The sequence below is a fragment of the Tachypleus tridentatus genome, chromosome 2 (genome assembly GCF_004210375.1).
Source record: "Tachypleus tridentatus isolate NWPU-2018 chromosome 2, ASM421037v1, whole genome shotgun sequence".
Lineage (NCBI taxonomy): Eukaryota > Metazoa > Arthropoda > Merostomata > Xiphosura > Limulidae > Tachypleus > Tachypleus tridentatus.
In genome coordinates this window covers 110,596,053-110,616,609 of record NC_134826.1, presented here as the reverse complement: position 1 = coordinate 110,616,609, position 20,557 = coordinate 110,596,053, and the positions used below count along the sequence as shown (strand labels likewise).

Genomic DNA, 20,557 nt, shown 5'->3' with positions numbered 1-20,557 from the left:
CCTTACTAAAATAGGAAGTACAAGTTTATTTCTATTTGCAAGAAACTTCTCTGCATTCTTCACACAGAACTTTTCAATAGGAATGGATTTTCCAGCAAGTCGTTGCCTCAAGTATGGGACTTGTCTAGATTAAAAAAAAAACACTTACTGGTTCAGCCACTTTCTAAATAGTTGAAACAGAAGAAATTCATCTGATACAAAATATTTAATGGTTGAAAAGAAACAAAACTGTTATTCTTAAATTACAGAATAACAGTTATTATTAAAGATAAGCAATAACACATTAGTAAAAAATAAACAAAGCATGCTTAAATAAATCACTTCACTTTCCAAGGGTGCCACTTACTTCTGACCTGATGATTGTATTTTTATTTTAAAAATCACAAAACAAAGGTCCATGATCCATCTAGATTTGTTAGTCAAAATCACATCAACACCATCAAGATTTGAACATATTTGACACTCAATCTTACACTATATACTTGTCCACCTGAAATATAACTATATTTAGTCACTAAACAAATTTTAACATGACAAACAAATCTGTCTTTATCTGTACATCAAGCATAATACCAACTAGACATAAAAATCAACTCTACTTAAACACTAAACACAATGTTAACAAGATATTTCACCAAATACTATCTAGACACTAGGGCTTACCTAAACATTACATATAATTTAATACTACCTATAATGTAATAAGCCAAATGACTTCTAAACACTAAAACAAACATTACCTTTATATCAAATATTATCACATTTTGGATAGAAAATTAAACTGCCTATAACCCAAATATAATGTTATTATGTCCTTGCAATAAATACACTATAATATATACAATATATTTAGTTCTACTAAAACACAAAATCAAACACTGCCTATAAAATATATATATATTACACACTAAAAACAATATACACATTAATTAACATTATACCTCAATAACGAGCAAAATACCCCATGTACAGTCCTACCTGTAAAAGGAAATTATTTTATCCATCATGTCATTTTGTCCTTCTAGCACCTGCATGTAGAGAAATGATGCATACAGATAACAGCAGGTAGCAGGAGACCAACGGCATTCCTTCCTCAAGATGTTAGCGCACTTTGCTGCATTATTCCAATCACATTTATAGCTAGGTTGTGATAAAAACTGACATGAAAGACTAGTGAAACCAATAAAAACAATATGCATCCAATAACTGCACTTAGTAATGTTATAAATGGGTATAAGTAACATCCTGTATAATAACAATTACTCAATTAAAACAGTATATTTTCATCATGCATAAACACAATGTCACAGATTTAATATTACTACTGTTGCTCTCCATTAATAATATTTAAGAAACAACATTGTCAATTTTTCTTCAGAGTCAGGAACAAATTTGAAACAATGAACTGCACATAACTAGTCAAACAACTTATACAGAAAATAGTTATTTCTTTAAAAACAAAAGTAATATTTTTATCTTACTTATCACCAAAGTTTTCTTATATTAAAAATAATAATTTCTAGCCAGTTAAAAAATAAAAATAAAAACCATTTTCACTTACCAATAACACCACTGCTGTTCCCACAAACACATATAATGAAATTGTTTCCATTCAGACTGAACTGAAATACTGTCATCAAAGCTCTTAATAGCCTGTTAAATTTATAGAACTTTATAAAGATGTACTACAGAAAATCCTCAGAAACTTAATATCAAATAAAAAAAATTCACATATGATCATTTGGATTATTAAATATTACAGACTCTTGTTTACATATTATTTTTAATCTGAAACACAGGTATTGTAATACCATAAGAGAAAGCATGTGCATTGAAATCTTTACACTCAATTACATACCTTCAGTGAATTTGGGTTAACTAAGGAAGATTCAATTACTTTCACTGACAACCTACATATTTAATAAACGTTATTTAGCTATATCCACTCTTTTCGTTTGCTTTGATAAATTACAAAATATTTCCACTTACAAGAAATAATAAATTAAACCTGGAATTTGCTCCTTGCTTGTAAAACACAAAAGTACTAAAACCCATAAAACAGTTTTATATAAAATATAAACAACTGAAATTAGTTTGGTTTCTAATAGAAAAAAAACAATCAACAAATGAGCAGTATGAAGGTTTAGAGAAAACTCTATTGACTGTAACCTCATAATCAGATCACGTAAAAAACTGTATAGTTGAAAAAAAAAGTACGTAATGGTAAAAATATATTAACACTCCTACGAAAAGTGGGGCCTAATAGGCCCCAGAGCAACTTGAAAGGTTATTAATATTAGGCTAATAATTTTGTATTTAAATGAAATTGCCATTTAAATCCATTAATGAATGGATTAACGAGATTCCCACTGTCCCTATCTACTATCTAGCGAAACCACAGCCAGGGGAACAGGCTTGGAGAAATCAGGACTAGAAATGTCTTTTCGTAGGAGTGTTAACAATTTACACCTAAGACAATAAATAAGGCCTATAAATAAGATGTCATATTCACAAAATAAAAACAGTTATTTAAATCATGACTGAATTAATATACATGAGTCACTGCAATTTTATATTTAGAGTCAAACCTGTAGCACAAACCAAATTTGTACATTAGTTTTCCACAATGTCAATAAATGTACTAGAAATATAAATAATCAATTAAAATATTAGTAAATATTAACTAATGTATACACAATAAAAAATTCTAAAACAATCTGTACTAAATATTTTCATGTCAAATTGTACAGGGATTAAATACATCTCTTTCAATATATTTCTGAAAGAAGAATACATAAATATATGTATAGCCTACAGGTATTTTATCCTACAGAAATATATGCAATAAAAAAATGAGACCTCACCTCATCAATTTTCCCATTTACTTGTTTAACTCTGCCATCGAAAAACAAAAACAGTGCTCCCTAGAATAAAATAACATATGAACACATAAATATAAATAAAACCAAACTGAAACAGAGTTCAGCCAACAGCCATTTTTAGAAGAAATACACTAACCCAGGGGTTCACAACCTTTTGGCACTCGCGACCCCTTACCTAAAAGTTTGAAACCCATGTGACCCCCTACTTAGGGCTTACTATCAGCAGCTTAATTTTTCTTTTATTTTCTGTGAAGGAGAGGGAAAGAAACATCTAAAAAAAATATTTAAAAATTCTGTAATTATTTATTAGCAAATTAAATCATGTTGGTCCAACCTGAATTCACAAAAAGAAGATATATTTCTTAAAATAATATTAACATAGGTTTGAACAACTATCCAACCCAGCTAGTGAGATGCCTGATGTTGCATTTCAGCAGCAAGCTTTGAAATTCGTGGCCGAGCGTTTGTTAGAGCCAGTCTCATGTCATCTCCAACATCCAATCTGTTCCTATTCTTTGTTTTTTATATTGACAAGAGTGGAAAATCCTGCCTCACACAAGTAGGTAGAAGCAAATGGAACAAGGACACGTAAAGCTATCATGCTGATTTTGGAGTATGAATAATACATAGTGCACCAGAACTGAGTCACGGATTTCACCTTGAAGAGATCACGAGCTGAAGAGTCGTTCCTTAGATCCAGAAATTCATCTTGGATATCATCTGGGATGATACATCAAGTTCATACAAAATGGGTTCCTTACCAGGGCCTCCTGATCCTGTGATAGCTCAGGGAAGTAATGCTCGACTTCCTTTTCTAGAGACTGAAGATGTTTGGTAATCTCATCCTTGAGGAACTGATCCAGTTGGATCTGAGACTCATCCGTCACTCCACAAAGTTTTTCGAACATAGTGATGTTTCCAAGATTGGTTTTCCGATGCCAGTTCTGCAGTTTGGAAACAAAGGCCCGAAGACTATCTTGAAAAAGGAGAACATGTGTTTCTTTTCCTTGAAGCTTCAAATTGAGCTTGTTCAGCTGGTCAAAAATGTCGGCTAGATGCGCAACCCTTTTATCCCATGCTTCATCTTCGAAGTGAGCTACAAGATCTTTCCTTTCTTGAGTCTCCAGGAATAGCTTTATTTCATCTTTCATTTCAAAGACACGATTAATAACGTTTCCTTTCGACATCCAACGTACTGCTGTGTAGAAGAGAAGGACTTCGTGGTCAGCATTCATGTCTTTGCATAGTTCTTTGAATAGGCGAGTGTTGAGTGCTTGAGTCTTCACATAATTTACAATTTTGATTACAGATTCAAGCACTTCCTGCAGAGAGGCAGGGAGAGTCTTACTGGCGAGAGCATATCGGTGAATCATGCAGTGGATGCCCTTTACTTGAGGTGCTAGCTTCTTCACTCTCGACTTGAATTCTGATTTCGATCCCAGCATAGCCGGTGCCCCGTCTGTACAAACCCCACACGTTTTCCCATTGAAGATCTTCATCTTGAAAAAAAGTTGAAACTTTTTCCATGACATCATCAGCTTTTGTTGTGGTTTCAAGTGCACTGCAGAATAAGAATTCGTCTTTGATGTCACCTGAATTAATGTATCTCACGAAGACAAGCAACAGAGAACATGAACTTACATCTGTTGACTCGTCGAGCTGAAAGGAGAACAAAGGGGAACCCTTGATTTCAGTCAAAACCTGTTCCTTCACATCCATAGACATTTTAGAAATGCACCTCTGTATAGTATTATTTGACAGGGATACTTGCTGCATCTTCTTTGCACTGGCTTCTCCAAGAATAAGATTTACTGCTTTCATCATGCAGGGTTTAAGAAGTGTTTCTCCAATCGTGTGAGGCTTTTTTTGTTTAGCAATTTCGAATGCAATCTCATATGAAGCTTCCACTACGGCTGCACTCTGCTGCTGAAACGACCCACTTCTATCGATTCTTTGGCTTTTAAGGCACCGTTCATGCCGTTTGAAGAAATCCAAACCCTTCTTTGCGTGTTCTGGATGTTTCGTCTCGAGATTACGCTTGAGTTTTGATGGTTTCATTGACTCTGCACTCAGAACAGCATGGCACAAAACACACTGTGGTTTCTCGATGCCGTCGTTGGCGAGCACAGTGGTGAAGCCAATGTTGAGGTAGCATTCTGAGTATCTGCGCCGTTTAGCCATGGACACAACTCACCTCTACTGCTTACTTATCTCCTTGTTAAAATAAAATAAAAATGTTGAATAATGAATGCTTTGGCAACTGTAGATCTTACGCTGACTACTTGTGGGGGGTGCAGGTAGAGTAATGATGGGGTAAGTATTGGGAGGGAAGGGAGTGTGGCCAGTCGCGCGATTTGTCATCCACCAATCAGCAACTGACATGTGACTCACGTGTCGACAGCGAGCACACACACACTTAATCACAGTTAAACAGACACACAAGCATACGAGTACATGCGCGTGCACTCACATACTCGCTACTAACTAGTACACACATATATACAGTTGCAGACACAGGCACATTCACTCACAGACATGCATACATACACCCATAATATCACCTAATGACATTGAACTAATGTAGCACACGTTTTGCTTTGCACCGAAACAAAAAACATGTAAGAGCATGAAAATGTAATTGATGAAATAAAATTAATGTTATCCCAAGCTACTTCTAACAAGGCTACGCGACTCCCCTGCCAAGGCTTCGTGACCCCATGGGGGTCACAACCCACCGGTTGGGAACCCCTGCACTAACCTATTGTTAACAAAGTGTGTATATTAACAATTATAATACCATGTCTTTTAAGTCACTTATATACATAATGTGCCTTTAAACCCAAGTTATTTTTCCTCTATTATACACAAGCTATTTTGAAAGTTTAAAAGTTGACTATAGGAACAAAATTTATGATTGAAAATTTAAAAAATAATAATGTTTAATTCTATTTCTTGCATTCAAAGACTTTTTAATAAAAGAAAAATGCTATCATTTATTTATTTTATCAAAAATTTAAATTTACTACTACTACTATTGCTCTCCATTAATATGTAAGAAACAACAGTGTCATTTTTTCCTCAGAAATAAGTTCTACTCATAACATTCCAGTTGTTTATTGAAAAAAAAAGACATGAATTACTTTAATATTTCATTTGTCAATTACTTCTTTAACTTATGTAAATATTAAAAATGTAATTTAAAAAACAAAGTATTCATACATATGAGTGTATGTGTGTCTATGTGAGAAATACCTTGTTTACTTACAACTTACAAAAAAAGTGTTAAATTTCCAAAGTTTATGTCTACTTTCCAGTTAAGTAAGCCTAGCATATTTGATGAACTGATGAATGACAAACATCCTTACCTTTGGATATTTGGTCAGCATATTATCTAAATACTTTCTGCATAAATCAAGTTTTCCATCACATAAACCTAAAATAAAATTTTATAAAAATATTGTCTGCCTTTCCAAGTTATAAAATACCTAAAAATGTTACCTCAGCAGAAAAAACAGTAAAAAGGTACAGTATTATCTCTATTTAATAACCAAAATTGTCTAACCACTACATTTGCTTATACTGCATTCCACGTTAAGTGTGAATCACCTTGTTGTTTTTTTTTGGGGAGGTGTTGTAAATTTAGGTTGCCATTTTATTAACAACTTTAAATCTAAGCATGAACCTTGGACCTATGCTTATTGTTTTACCACCTGTGGATAACTTAGGCCAAGTTTACGCAATTGCAGATTAGTAATTCATCAGATGATAATACAATGTGTATCACTGAAATTAAAGACATTTTATTAAAAACTGGTAATTATTAAACTTCAATGTTTACTAAAATCATTTTAAGAAAATACAGTTTTGTATGTACCTCATGTATACACAAACCTAATGAACACTGCATATTCTATATTATGACTAGATTTGAAGGATTAACTCAATTAATTGATATAACTGAGCATCCTGTTCATCAAATCGGTATTATGTTGATAAGTATTTATTAAAACTTATGATTAAATTAATTAATGTCAAAAAATAACCAGCTAATCAAAGATATTTTTTCTAATCATTACTATTTTTTATAATTCTAGTATACAAGTAATCAAAATATTGGATCCATGATTTCTCATTATCATTTTAAATTATATCATGGTTGTTAAACTTGATTAGGGTTATGGCTGAAAATAATTAACCAATCAAAATCAGTATTTTTGATTATTACTATTTTCAAATATTTCAACTATCCAAGTACTGTGAGAAAATAATTAATTAGTTGAATGTAATTAATTAATGAGTCCAAGAGTAAATTGATTAGCAAATTCTAATAACTGCCTAGCTGTAATTACAACTGGATTTTCAAACCAAGTAAACTTTTACTTGCATGAATTTCATCATTGAAGATGTACATAGTGGTTAAACAAACATAAATATTTAATACACATAAATGTACCAATTCAAAACATTAAAACTGTTAAAAATATATTTTTTGTAATTCCTTTTCAAAATCATACACACTTACTAATGGCATATTCATAATTTGTACAATTAAAGTAATTCTTATATTCTAGAAACTTATTAACCCTTTTGCAACAGGTCACTGGTCAAAGGCCATTTCATCATGTTTGTTGACTTGCATTCAAAATTTTATTGAACTACTATTTTATAATTTATGTCAATAAGCTTTGAATAAAATTGTAGATTATTATTCAAACTTTAAATGAGTTAATTTCTTGATTTGAAAAGTAAATATTAAAAAAATACATCTAAATATAGATTTTAGTGAGTCATGTGGTACACTGAATGCAGCTCTGTTTAAAATTAGATGTTTGTGATGTCAAAATGCTAAGTCTGTAGTTTTGTACAAATTAGGAACCCTAATTATGAAACTAGAATATAAAATAAGAACCCCCTATCTTTTTATTTTGCTAAGATATGGCTTATGTACTGAATCAAACACAGTGGCCCTGCTCACCTCTTTCCCTTATATACACTTGCTTCAATATATGACATATGAATAACTAACCAACCAACAGCTGAGAACGTTCTCAGAGTGGTTTTCTCAGCCATTTTAATCTTGAAAAGGCTATCATGTTCTTTCAATCCAAAAGTTCAAGGAGATAGGTTGTGTCTTTAGTCTGCTCAAAGTTTCATATTTTTTTCACATCTAAATAAATCTTAGTTACTAAACTTAATAAATGATAGTGGAATTTTATGGTATCATTATAGTTATTTATGATTTTTTAGTTATTCAACTCTATATATAAAAACTTAAAAAAAAATTGTTTGATATTCCACATGTAAAATTTTAAAAGGTTTAGCAACTTACGTGCAGCAGCAAGAGAGTACAAAGGTCGTAGCAAGAAGAAATAATTGTTTGCTTTACTTCTTGATTTAGTGTTCTATATTTTAAGTAAAATAGGTTCAATAACTTATTTTTAATTGTAATAATGTATAATAATTGAAATGTGACTATATATTACAAAATACTAGTCTACTAAAACACAGCCAAGACAGAGAAATAACATAATTGCACATGCACCGTGTCAATGCAAGATACGTAATGTTAGCTAAGTATAACTGGAAGGACAATATAATAAAAAGCTATTAAACACATATGTAAATATACAGTGTTATGAGACTTAAGCTACATAGACTAAATATTTATATTTTTATATTGTAATATGTAGTAATTCTAGCATGAAAAATGCATAATTTATGTTTCCTGATTTTTTTTGAAGTTTACAAAGTGGATCAAGTGACAGACCCCACATAGTTAAAGGACAGAAAATAACATAAAATATAAAGTCTTACTGAAAACAAATGTTTGAAATGTATTCAGAAGGTTTTCAATTTATGCAAATAATATTTTAGATTTTTAGGATGAAGAATAGTTTTCTTAATCATAACATGAAGTCACTTTGCACTCAGACTAGTAATAAAACAGTCTATTTTCACAAACAAATCTTCAGTAAAAATATTCCATTAAAAATTTTACTTTTTTGTATACAAAATAGTTGTAATCTTTACTAAAAGTCAATCAAATTTTGTGAAGATACACATGCTGTATGAAAAGTTATAGTACAAAAACTTTACGTGTGCAAATGCATAGACAAACACGTGTATATTATACCATACCTGTAGTGAAAGGGTTAACTTACAATTAATAATAACCAAATTTTTCATAATTTCTAAATATTTATTTATTAAAACAGTAATTATAGTGAAAGTTAGTATTTACACAAAATATTACTACAAACTAATAACTTAACACTGAATAAGATCATTAATGATATTAAAAGCTACTCATTTAAAACATTGTCTTACTATTGTGAATGATATTATTTATTATTTAAAACTTATTACTTGTCTTGAACCTTACTGTTACTAAACTGTTTTTTTTACCAAGGGTGTAAGTAACGTAAGAGTGAAAACCAGTCAACAGGATAACACTTAATGGTGATCGTAATCCATCTATAAGATCACAGCCTTTTTCTAATTCTTTCTGGCCAAATTCCTAGAAAGCATAAAAATGATAGTAATTAATATATCTCTTCTTATGAGCTCTAACAATTTTCTATTTTACCAGAAAAGTTCACCATCTAAAATTCTTATTTATTTTGAATGCTATCTTATACAATACTCTGGCTTAACAGAAACTTAAACAGATTAGATTTAGATAGATTTTTTATTATCTACAGTTCAGTCTTTCCTAACTTTTGAAGAAGTTACATATATACAAGTAAAACGCAGGGTCAAATATGATTTTTTTCTAAGTATCTGAGTCCTAAAGCTCTAATAATTAGCTTAAAATCATCCTACTCTATCCGAGTTTAGAAAATTTCACTGTGCCATAAAATTTGAATAGCAGCTGTACAGCATAATATGTACAGCAACCTCTGAGATGAGATTAAATTAGAAAATGATGTTATAGTAAAAACATTTTGTCACACATAAACACAACATTTATTCACTGGTCATTAAAACAAAAAAGATCTCTCACTCAATAAAAGTGTAAAACAATAAAAGAAATTACAGTAACAGGTAACAAGAGATGTTTTTACCTTACTGCAGCCACATGTTGCCAAGTCTACATTTGTATTGTTCTTTTAGTTAAATTTTTACACAAAAATGGAAATATATATGGAGAAAATTATTTACAAATCTATAAGAGCTTTAAAAACTCCTTTTCTTAATATTTATGTTTAACTTGTATGCACTACTTCTAGAAACCCTATAAAATTCTTTTCTTAACAGCTGCACAACCACTAGGATGTAATCAACAAAATAACAGTAATAAATTTCATTAAACACACCTCCAACCAGCATTAACTACAATTAAATATACATAACCTTTATTGTTAGTAAACAAGCACAATTAAATATAATTAAATTTATGTTTATTTTATCATAAATTATTTAATTACAGAATTGAACACAAGCAGATAAAATTTTGAAAAATCAGTTCTACTTCTTGAAAATATTAATTCTCATTTCCTGTTTCAATTATATTAATCCTCCAATATTTTATCTTTTTTAATTCTACAATTTCCAAAAAAAAAAGTGTAAGCAAAATTTGAACAATTCAACTCCTAGAAATTTTCTAATAAAAAGCCACTGTAAAATACTATCATACAGTGATTCAATAAATGTAACTGAAAATCAGAAATATTATATCTTTAACTAATTTCCAAGTTTAATAAAGAGCATTTTCTAACATAAGATAAGAAAAAAAAATATTTACTTAAGATAATGTAATACAGAAAATATGTGTATATAATACCCAAAGTTTTCTTTTAATTTGTGGTAAAACTAGTTAAAAGAAAAGGGTCTGGAAAAATTTGGAAACAAATGAAGAAATTTATGTTAATTGAGCTCTATATCAGTTATAAAATGGTGAAAATCTGGCATACCACTGTAAGAAACAACAGAATATCTCATGAATGTAATTATACCAACCACATCTAATATACTATTTACCTGTTATTTCATATAGAACATTCATAAACAAAGTATCAATTTTGGCCTTTAAAGAAAATATTTCTTTATTTGTAGATTTCTATCATAAAATATCAGTACTGCAACTTAAAGTTTATGTCAATGATTTTACACAGTTCATTAAAAGTATTTAGTGATTAAAAATATCATACTTTCTAAAACCTTTCTGGTTACTGTAAAAATTCAAATCTTCAAATCTGCAATAATGTGATAGCAGCAACAGACAGCAGTAAAACACAGTGAGCTCATCTTCTACCCAATGCTTTGATAATTGTACTTATTTTGTACTGAGATTTAGAATTAATTTACATATAATTGGTAAAACAACCAATCCAAAGCCAACCTTTATCCTCTTTATTTACAGACTATCTTTTTAAAAAATCATCATAAAATGAAATAACCAACTCAGAGACAACTTTTATATTGTTTATTTACAGACCATCTTAAAAATCACAAAAAACAAACCTATCTAATGTCTCAAGTTTAAATAAAGTATTCATGATCTTAACAAACAGTCAGCTTAGCTTCACATAATTTATAAAGAGTTTAACAAAGCTCTGTTCATCTATTATTTTGTACAATTTGACAGTCCTTTTTAATATATTTAAACAATTTTTGTGACCCATAGAAAAACAGCATATCTATATTTCTAGTTTACATTAAAACAACTGAAATACAGAGATTTGAATCAGGTTATCACACTCCATTTTTTTTTATACAGTGAAAATTAAAATTTTTATATGAATACAACAAACCACACTCTGTATTCTTAAAACCTGAATAACCATCCAAACATTAACAAGATGAAATAGTTAAAGCCACTTACTGCAACAGAAACGAAATAAAGAATTCTAGAAAAAATAACCTTTTTCACCATAAACTTTTCAGTTGTTAAGATGATATAAGAGATCATTAAAAACAATAATGTTAACACATGTTAACTAATACTAAAGAAGTGCACATTTTCTGTCTCTTTCACTATAACCTTTCAATTTAATACAAATCTATGCAATAAATCACAAAAAAGAAAGTTTTGTAGTTATGTAATCTGCAACTGCATAATATATTTTATTATGTTAATTATTCATTAATTCTAGAACACAGCAATAAAACAATCAATGAACTACTTGGCCTATGATACCCTTTTTCTTTTCATGGGTTTTTTACAAAGATGTAAGTAGACATATTTTAAAAGTCAGAATTAAAATAAAAATCATAATTATGATCAATTTAATCATGAGAGACTCAACCTGTTAATATTGATTTCAATTGTCACTGTAACTTTTTTAACAATACCGTCTCCAAAATCTCATGTTCTAAGCACTAATTTATTATTTTGTTGATTTAATTTATCTCTAGTTTGTTCATACTTACTCTGTCTCCAGAAAAACCAACAAATTCCAAAACCCTCATCACCCGTTTTGGAAGCTGAGAAATCAACTGTCAGAAAAGAATAATCATTTGATGATTTTCAACAATTTACAGTTGTTTTTTTTACCTCCTAGTGTTAATAAAACAGAATAAAGTATTGTAATAACACTCAAAAAATATATTGTAAATATTTCACAAGATGTTTAATTCTTGTACATAACATGATGCAGCATTTTTTTGAATGACTCTAACTTAATTAAATTCAATAAGACTTAAAGCAGGAAAACAAATTCAATGTATATTCTCTTGATACATGCACAATAATGCCACATAAAAGGTGGAAGACTGGATAATTCAGACTGTATTAATGTATAATCTGCATTGCACCAAAGGCTTTCTTTCAGAAAGAATTACTAATGAGGAGAGGAATCCTCTAAAACTAGTATAATTAAATAACACACAATGATCAAGGTGCAAATTGAATTAAACCTCTCAATTTTTGGAATACTGCTGAACTATTCAGTATTTCACAACCAAACAGTTGGGTTTGGGTGTGTAGTGTACCTGGGGTCATACATCAGACCATTCCATATGAAGAAATATGTGAGAAATCACAAAAACTGGATACAGGGAGTAGCATCCCAGATGTGTATCCCAAGATAAGATAAAAACCCATTCAACATTATCTAATCTCCAGGAATGGTTTGGTTGATAACACAGTGAGGGAAATTGCATCCAAGATGTGTGTCTCAAGGAGTGTTTAAAACCCATTCAACATTATCTAACCACCAGGAATGGCTTGGTTTATAATGTGATGAAGTGCTCTGTACTACAACACAAAGTCACGCTTCAGCCCCACATCCAAAAAAAGGTGTGTATTCACTTTGTTAAACAACTGGACATGGATATGTAGTGTGGCTAGAGTTATATGTTACACCATTCCATACTGGAAAAATACATGAAAAAATTCCAAAAATCAAATGCTTAGGATAGTATCTCAGAATTGTGTTCTGAGGTGAGCCAAAGACTCATTCCACATTACCTAGCTACCAGGAATGATTTGGTTTATAACACAGTGAACTGTCTTGTACTACAATAACAAATAACACCTCCCAATCCAGGGGTGTATTCACTTGATCTCACCCATTGAAATCACACTGCCAAATGAGAAATTCTCCAAAATGTCTTTCCAGAAACTTGGGACTAGGGAAGCAAGAGAGTCCACCTACATGAATGGAGTTGAAGGATGACTACAGAAACTAATTACCTCCAATAACTGTGACAGCTAACTCTCAGAGATGGGAGAAGCATTCATAGCAACAAGAAAATAAAGAGAGGTGGCCATATACAAAGAGAAAACTGGTAGAAGCCATAAGAGCAAGGACAAGAAACCAAAGTTATCACAGACAACTGCTGAAGAGCTGCATCAACACAAGATGCCAATATCTAAGAAATATTCCCCTTAAAAAAAATGCATCACAAAGAAAACATGGAGTAATGAGGGATGTAAAATGCAGAAGGTAAGGCAAAGAACACCTATGAAACAAGGAAACCAAGGTCATTGAGACAAAATGAAAGACAACCAAGGACAGGATTGAAAATTGATATGTATAAGTTGCCAAAGAAAACTTAATAGGGTCATGATGAAAAGCCTTGAAATGAAAATGAATTATGAGAATAAACAACATGAAGGTAGAAATGAAGATGAATAATTGTAGAGAGAGAAAACAGAAAGAAAAAAAAAAGAATCAGGTAAAGAAGGCTCATGCAATAAAAGAGCCTGAGATTCAGGAAAAAGTGTAGGAGAAAGTGAAAGCAAGAGGCACATAGATATGGAATCCAATCACAGAAGGATGAAAGTTGGACTCCTTAATCCATATTAGAAAGAGAGAATAAGAAGCAAAAACAAGCATGCAAATAACAGTGCTAAGGCACTCATTACATGAAGGAGGCTTAGCTGAAATAACAAAAATAAGAGGTCAAAAATCTTGGATCATAGATCAGAACTGAACAAATTATGTGATGCACAATGGGAATAATACCACTGACTTTACAAGGTCTGCAGCTGCCATTACAGTACTGGATGACTTCAGTAAAAAAGTGCTATCAAATTTAGGAATGTAAGAAACACGAGACATGAATGCATAATCCAGTTAATCCACAAAAGCTGATGTTGTGGTGGCCTATTCCTAAATTAAATAGATGAAGTTTTCTACTTTTTTGTTTGTTTTGTTATCAGTTAGAAAGAAACTGAGCCAGAAATGGTAATGGTGCATAAGCCTAATGATCACCTGGAAGAGTAATGGATGAAATCTATATTTTAGATTAAATAATGGGAACAGGTAAGGGAATATGTCCACAAAAGTACCAAAATTGAAGAAAATAACAAATAAATGTTTTAATGACAATTCTGAAATTCAGTTTTAATGAAAGATAGACCCTATGTTCATATAGAGGATGTGCTTCACTCCTGTTTGTGGAGGGCTATAGTCTAATAGTGATTATATCAAAAGCTGGCACAAGATATGGTTACACATTGAGGGATGATAACTTTGTTCAAGGCTTATAGCATACACGAAAAATTACACAGCAGTGTATGCAAGGCAATAGCTCTTTGTGTTGCAGAAAGTTGAGTGTCACTTCTAAAATATATTTATTCATCAACAACTCCAATAAAAGTAAGAAGTTAAATCTTTTTACAAGTTCTCTTCACACTGCAGTTTGAAAGTCAAAATATAATTAAACTAGTAAACTATTGAAACATTTTCATATTCTACAATATATTTATAGGTCAAGCTTTCTTAAGCATCCATTTTTCAACTAGAAAATGTTAAAAAAACAAAACCTTCTCTTATAAGTATGATTTATAGACTTCTTGAAATTATTACTACTGAAAACCCTTGTGCCAAACATCTAGCACTTGAACTACATTGTTATATTTTTCCACCTTGATGGAGATGACTACTGTTTTTCACATGTGTTTGCCTTTTCCAGATTATATTTTACTTAGAATAAAAAGGCAGAAAAAAAAAAAACTGTGAGAAGGTTTTCCCTTCTGCTGCCTTTTTCTGCAATAATATTTCAGCTGCTGACTTTCTTAACCATCCATTCTGAAAATACAAATATGAAACCTCTCATTGAAATGCATACTACCTCTGTATTTTAACAAAGACAGGTGTAGAAATTAATGTGATCTTACTTACACCTCTACAGTAAACCCAGCTATAACAGGCTAATAAGAATAGTTATTTTGTGTTTGACTACTTTCATATATCATAAATGTAAGCTTTAATTATAACGTGGCATTATATTAAGAAGTCCAAAATATATATAAGTAGAATTAAAATGGTGAACCTCTTTAAGTGCATTTCACTGTGTCTCTAGTTACATGTTTTTTTATAAATAGTCCTCTAATTATTACTCACAGATTTGGCTTTGTAATTTATCAGTCACTTAAACCTAAAATTACCACTATTATTTGAATGTTAGTTATACATTTGGAGAGATATACACACTTGTTCTGTAATCCTACAATTCAAGACTGTTCTTGTAGGAAAACGAGTTGATTTGTGACTAATACATTTCAAATCCAACTTATCCTAATCATCTGCATGCAGTGGAAAAAGCATTATGCACTCTAAATATTCCCCTCTGAATAAAACCTGAAGTAAAGAAGAACATATAAAAGAGTTCATGCAACTTCACATTCAGTGATTTTTACTGAAGAATACAATTTACTTTAACTCTTTCAATTATTGATAACAACAAAGATCTTGGCTCTTATGTATAACAATATAACAAAATGTCTAAATTTGAGGATCTACACTAGACTTGTATACAAAGAAAATTATGTGCTTAAAAACTAATTTATTACAAATTCCAAACTGACATACCCAAAATATTTCTTGATACCCTGTGTTTGGGATATGATCAAATCAAATTATATACTTCCTCAATTGGCTTTAGATTATAATTTTTTTTATTATTATCTTGAAAATAAACAAACATAAGAAAGAACACATCGTTATAGCAACATATTATTTTGGATATTTTATATGTGAAAAAGTAATGGTTCAATCCACTAATAAATTTTCAAAACACAAAAATTTACCAGTTAATCACAATAAAGGCTTGAGTCATATTTACAATTTGTGTTTGTGTTATTGCTTTGAAATTTTTCTGCTGGTGATATGCTACTTTTAACATTCCACTAGTCTTTGTTTCCTTGGTTTGCTGGAAAAACTTAACACAAACTCAACATATTACGTATGATTGGAAATCTCTGTCCATTGTCTATCATTTAGAAATTATTATATGTTTGTGTAAGTACATACTCAGAGAAATTTGTCCCAGAACTTTGGGGACATCAAATTGGACACTTAAAAAAGCCAGGCCCTAAAGGGAATTTTATTAATAACAGACACCAATAATGTTGCATCTGTTTTCTTAAACATTCTCTTGGTTTCAAAAACGTTTAAAAACCAAGGTTTAAAAACTTTTGATTTTAATAAATTTGATCACAAAATTATAATACAATATCTACAAAATTATGCATTGCTTGTTCTTGAATCAGATACCTTTACTCTTCTATAAAACCACACTTTAGAAACAGGAAAAGAAAAAAAAAGTACTTACCAGATTAAATGCTCCCAAACCAACATGAACTCCACTTTCAAAGTCTCTTAATGCTGTTTCAGTTTGAAATTTATGAGTATCTAAAATATGTAAACAAGTTCTGGGAGAAAAAGGAAAAAAAAGACTATTATACCAGAATTTTTAAATCCTTCTTCAATGGATAATTCATACGATTAATGAAGACATCAGAAGAACACTGTTTTTCTGTCTCTCAATTACAGTTTTGGCAAAATGACTAAGTAATAATTGGAAAAACAAGTTTCATTACAACAACAGGTTTCAAACTTAGTATTACATAAAATGTAAAATATTAATAAGTTGAAAAAGGATTTTATAACAAAGGCATTGGAAGCTTTACTATTTATTATACAAATATGCATCAATAATTATTCCAAAAGATATAAAATTATTAGCATTATATGCAGATAATACATACAGAATAGTTTTTAATTTTCCTGAACAATTACTAAATAAATACTTTTAAACATTAGCCTCTTTGGGTACCTATTGATGTGTTTCAACATAAAGAATAAATGGTAAAGAATAAGAAAATAAATTAAAACATTAAAACTAAACTATCAGTGAAAAGCTAACAATGTAAAATTACACATACAACTCAAAGAAAGAACTTTAATAGAATTCTACCAAGAAAAGTACATAATTTCATTTCTTAATTTTAAACATTTTATTGCATTGTACACAGAAGAAGAAATGGGAAATAAAATATTAACATTCACCTCAAAAACTTTTGATAATCATTTAGGAAGTTCTAGAGATTATGCAAATGAAACATGAAATTTATTGTAAGTTAATAAAATCTATTTTTATACCCAAAACAAAAGTGACCTTGCAGGAGAACTATTCAGAATCTGAGTACAAATAACTACATTAAATAACAAATTTTTCATAAAATACTTGAAGAAATCAAAATTAAATATTTTATTTTTTTGAAATTACATACTTTTAAAAAGATTCTTCTCAAATTTCAAGAAGTTTCATCCACAAGTTTTATTTTTGGAACAAAACATGATGATAGCAATGATAGCCTAACAGTTAAATGGTTGAATGAAAAGAAATTCAATTTCTGTCTGTTAATATTTTACTGAAAACTAAGGAATGAACACAGATACAACTTAAGAACTGACTTATTTTGTGCCTATCAGAAATTACTGAACACTTTAAACAAAAACATCTAATATCAAGCTCACTGTAACTCAAATATTACTCAAGTTGAAGCTGTTACTGTATATAATTAAAACTGATTTACAGAACTATAAACATCAAAAACTTTTTCCTCGAAAAACTAGAGCTCTGATATAAGTTTTACATTAAATTTAGACCTACTTGCAATTGTACAAAAGGTTACTCTGGGAATGTGTTAGTTAAGACAGTGTTTGCCTTACTCATTTGGAACTTTACATCTTTCAATCATGGACAAACTTTCTTACCGATGACACCTGTCAACCAACTACTGTAAGTTTAAACAGTTGCAAATAATGTTTAGAATACAGCGAAAACTTGTTTTTGTTCTATATTTATTTGCTATATATTCTATATTTGCTACAGATTTTTCTGGCTACAAAAATAATAATAATAATCTTACTTGTAGGACTGGTAACATGATCTGATCTTAAGTCCTCCTCTAATAAAGGTGAAGAGACTTTGATCAGATATAAAGGTTAAGAGAGCATTCAGCAACAAACATTCTGCATATGTTAGTTCTGCATGAGCTTCCACTACAAAAAAAAAAAAAAAAAAATTATGTAAAATTACAAAAACAATAAAACAACTATTTTAAGTGAAAATGAATGAAGGAAAAATTTTTAGGGAATTTCAAAAATATGTCTTCACTACTCAAACAACATTACAAAATCATAACACTTAATAAGTATATCAAACAATAAATCACAAACTTCCCAGATAACAGGTCAAATAAAAGTTAATGTTAGCTGATAATTGGTTGTCGATATATTATTGAAGTTTGTAAAGGTATGCTGGTCAAATTTTAGACCAAGGTTAGACCAATACTGGCTCAATACTGCCAGTTATGTCAGCTCAAGGTTGGAAAACAGTGTTGACTCAATACCAATTTGCAGATCAATTGTTCACTGGGCCAACTCATTGTTTCCTCATCAGAACAAAGTATGCATCCATATTTATTTCCGATTAGTTCAATACACTGCAAAACTAATCTATGATGATGTGGGTTAAACATGGAATACTGTCTGTAAAGATAATTCCATAAATCCATAGAATTATTGATGATGCTGTGTATCAAAATAAAACATAGTCACAATTCCATAAATCCATAAAATAAATGTTCCACAACATCATGATATCTTGTATGTGGCTGGTTAGTTACAGTCATGTGAAAAAAGTTAGGACACCCTATGAAAGCCTGTGTATAGATATTTAATCTCAATTTTAACAATACTAAGAGATTATAGGAATATAACTAAACAATTATAACTGAAGAAAAGACTTTTTAACATCTTCTGTAAATGTAATTCTACAAAAATGCATATTCCAACTGAGGAAAAAGTTAGGACACCCCCACATTTATTCCCACTTAAAATGGCTCAACTCACACACAGATGTATCATACCAGGTGCACATGATTAGAAGATTGTTACTCAACATTTTGAATGAGGCTTGCCATATTTAAACCTCAGACATTTAGTTTGGTGTGCTCCTGACTGTTGAAGTGAGAGTGAGCACTAGGGTGAGAGCAAAAGAGCTGTCTGAGGCCTTCAGAAAGAAAATTGTAGCAGCTTATGAGTCTGGTAAGGGATTTAAAAAAGATCCCAAAAGATTTTGAAATCAGCCTTTCCACTGTCTGGAAAATAGTCAACAAGTGGAGGGCTTTCAAAACAACTGCCAACATGCCCAAGTCTTGTCGTCCAAGCAAGTTCATCCCGAGAGCAGACCGCCAGATGCTAAAAGAGGTCTCCAAACACCCTAACATGTCATTACGGTACCTACAGCAGGCTCTGGCTACTGTTGATGTGAAAGTGCATGCCTCTACAATCAGTAAGAGACTGCACAAGTTTAACTTGCATGGGAGATGTGGAAGGAGGAAACCTTTGCTCTCTAAGAGAAACATCAAGGCCAGACTGAAGTTTGCCAGAGAGAATGTAGACAAAGACCAGGACTTCTGGAATAATGTTGTTTGGACAGATGAGTCCAAAACTGAATTATCTGGACACAAGAACAGAGGACATGTTTGGCGTAAACCAAATACAGCATTCCAGGAAAAGAACCTCATACCAACTTGAAGGATGGATGTGGAAGTGTCATGGATTGGAGCTGCTTTGCTGCAGCAGGACCTGGACAGCTCACAATCATAGAATCCACCATGAATTCTACTGTGTATCAGAGGGTGCTTGAGGAACATGTTAGTCCATCTGTAAGAAAATTAAAGCTGAAATGGAACTGGACCCTGCAACACGACAATGACCCAAAACATACCAATAAATCCACCAAGAACTGGCTGAAAACTAAGAACTGGAGAGTCCTGGAATGGCCAAGTCAAAGCCCAGATCTTAATCTCATTGAGATGCTGTGGGGTGACTTGAAACAGGCTGTACATGCAAGAAACCCCTCAAACATCTCACAGTTGAAAGAATTCTGCATTGAGGAATGGGGCAAACTTTCTTCAGACCGATGTCAGA

General features: G+C 30.9%; 1 protein-coding gene across 2 annotated transcripts in view; it reads right to left on the bottom strand.

The window, feature by feature from the left end:
* Positions 1–20,557, bottom strand: part of LOC143244832 (tetratricopeptide repeat protein 39B-like) — a 69,131-nt gene that overhangs the window by 14,259 nt on the left and 34,315 nt on the right. For both annotated transcript variants that reach the window (XM_076490221.1, XM_076490222.1), the window contains exons 6-14: positions 18,490–18,622; positions 16,887–16,986; positions 12,255–12,320; positions 9,288–9,399; positions 6,248–6,315; positions 2,865–2,924; positions 1,562–1,653; positions 979–1,140; positions 7–124 (exon numbers count right to left, since the gene is read on the bottom strand). In XM_076490221.1, the coding sequence (XP_076346336.1) occupies positions 7–124; positions 979–1,140; positions 1,562–1,653; positions 2,865–2,924; positions 6,248–6,315; positions 9,288–9,399; positions 12,255–12,320; positions 16,887–16,986; positions 18,490–18,622 (911 nt within the window). The remainder of the gene's footprint in view (positions 1–6; positions 125–978; positions 1,141–1,561; positions 1,654–2,864; positions 2,925–6,247; positions 6,316–9,287; positions 9,400–12,254; positions 12,321–16,886; positions 16,987–18,489; positions 18,623–20,557) is intronic.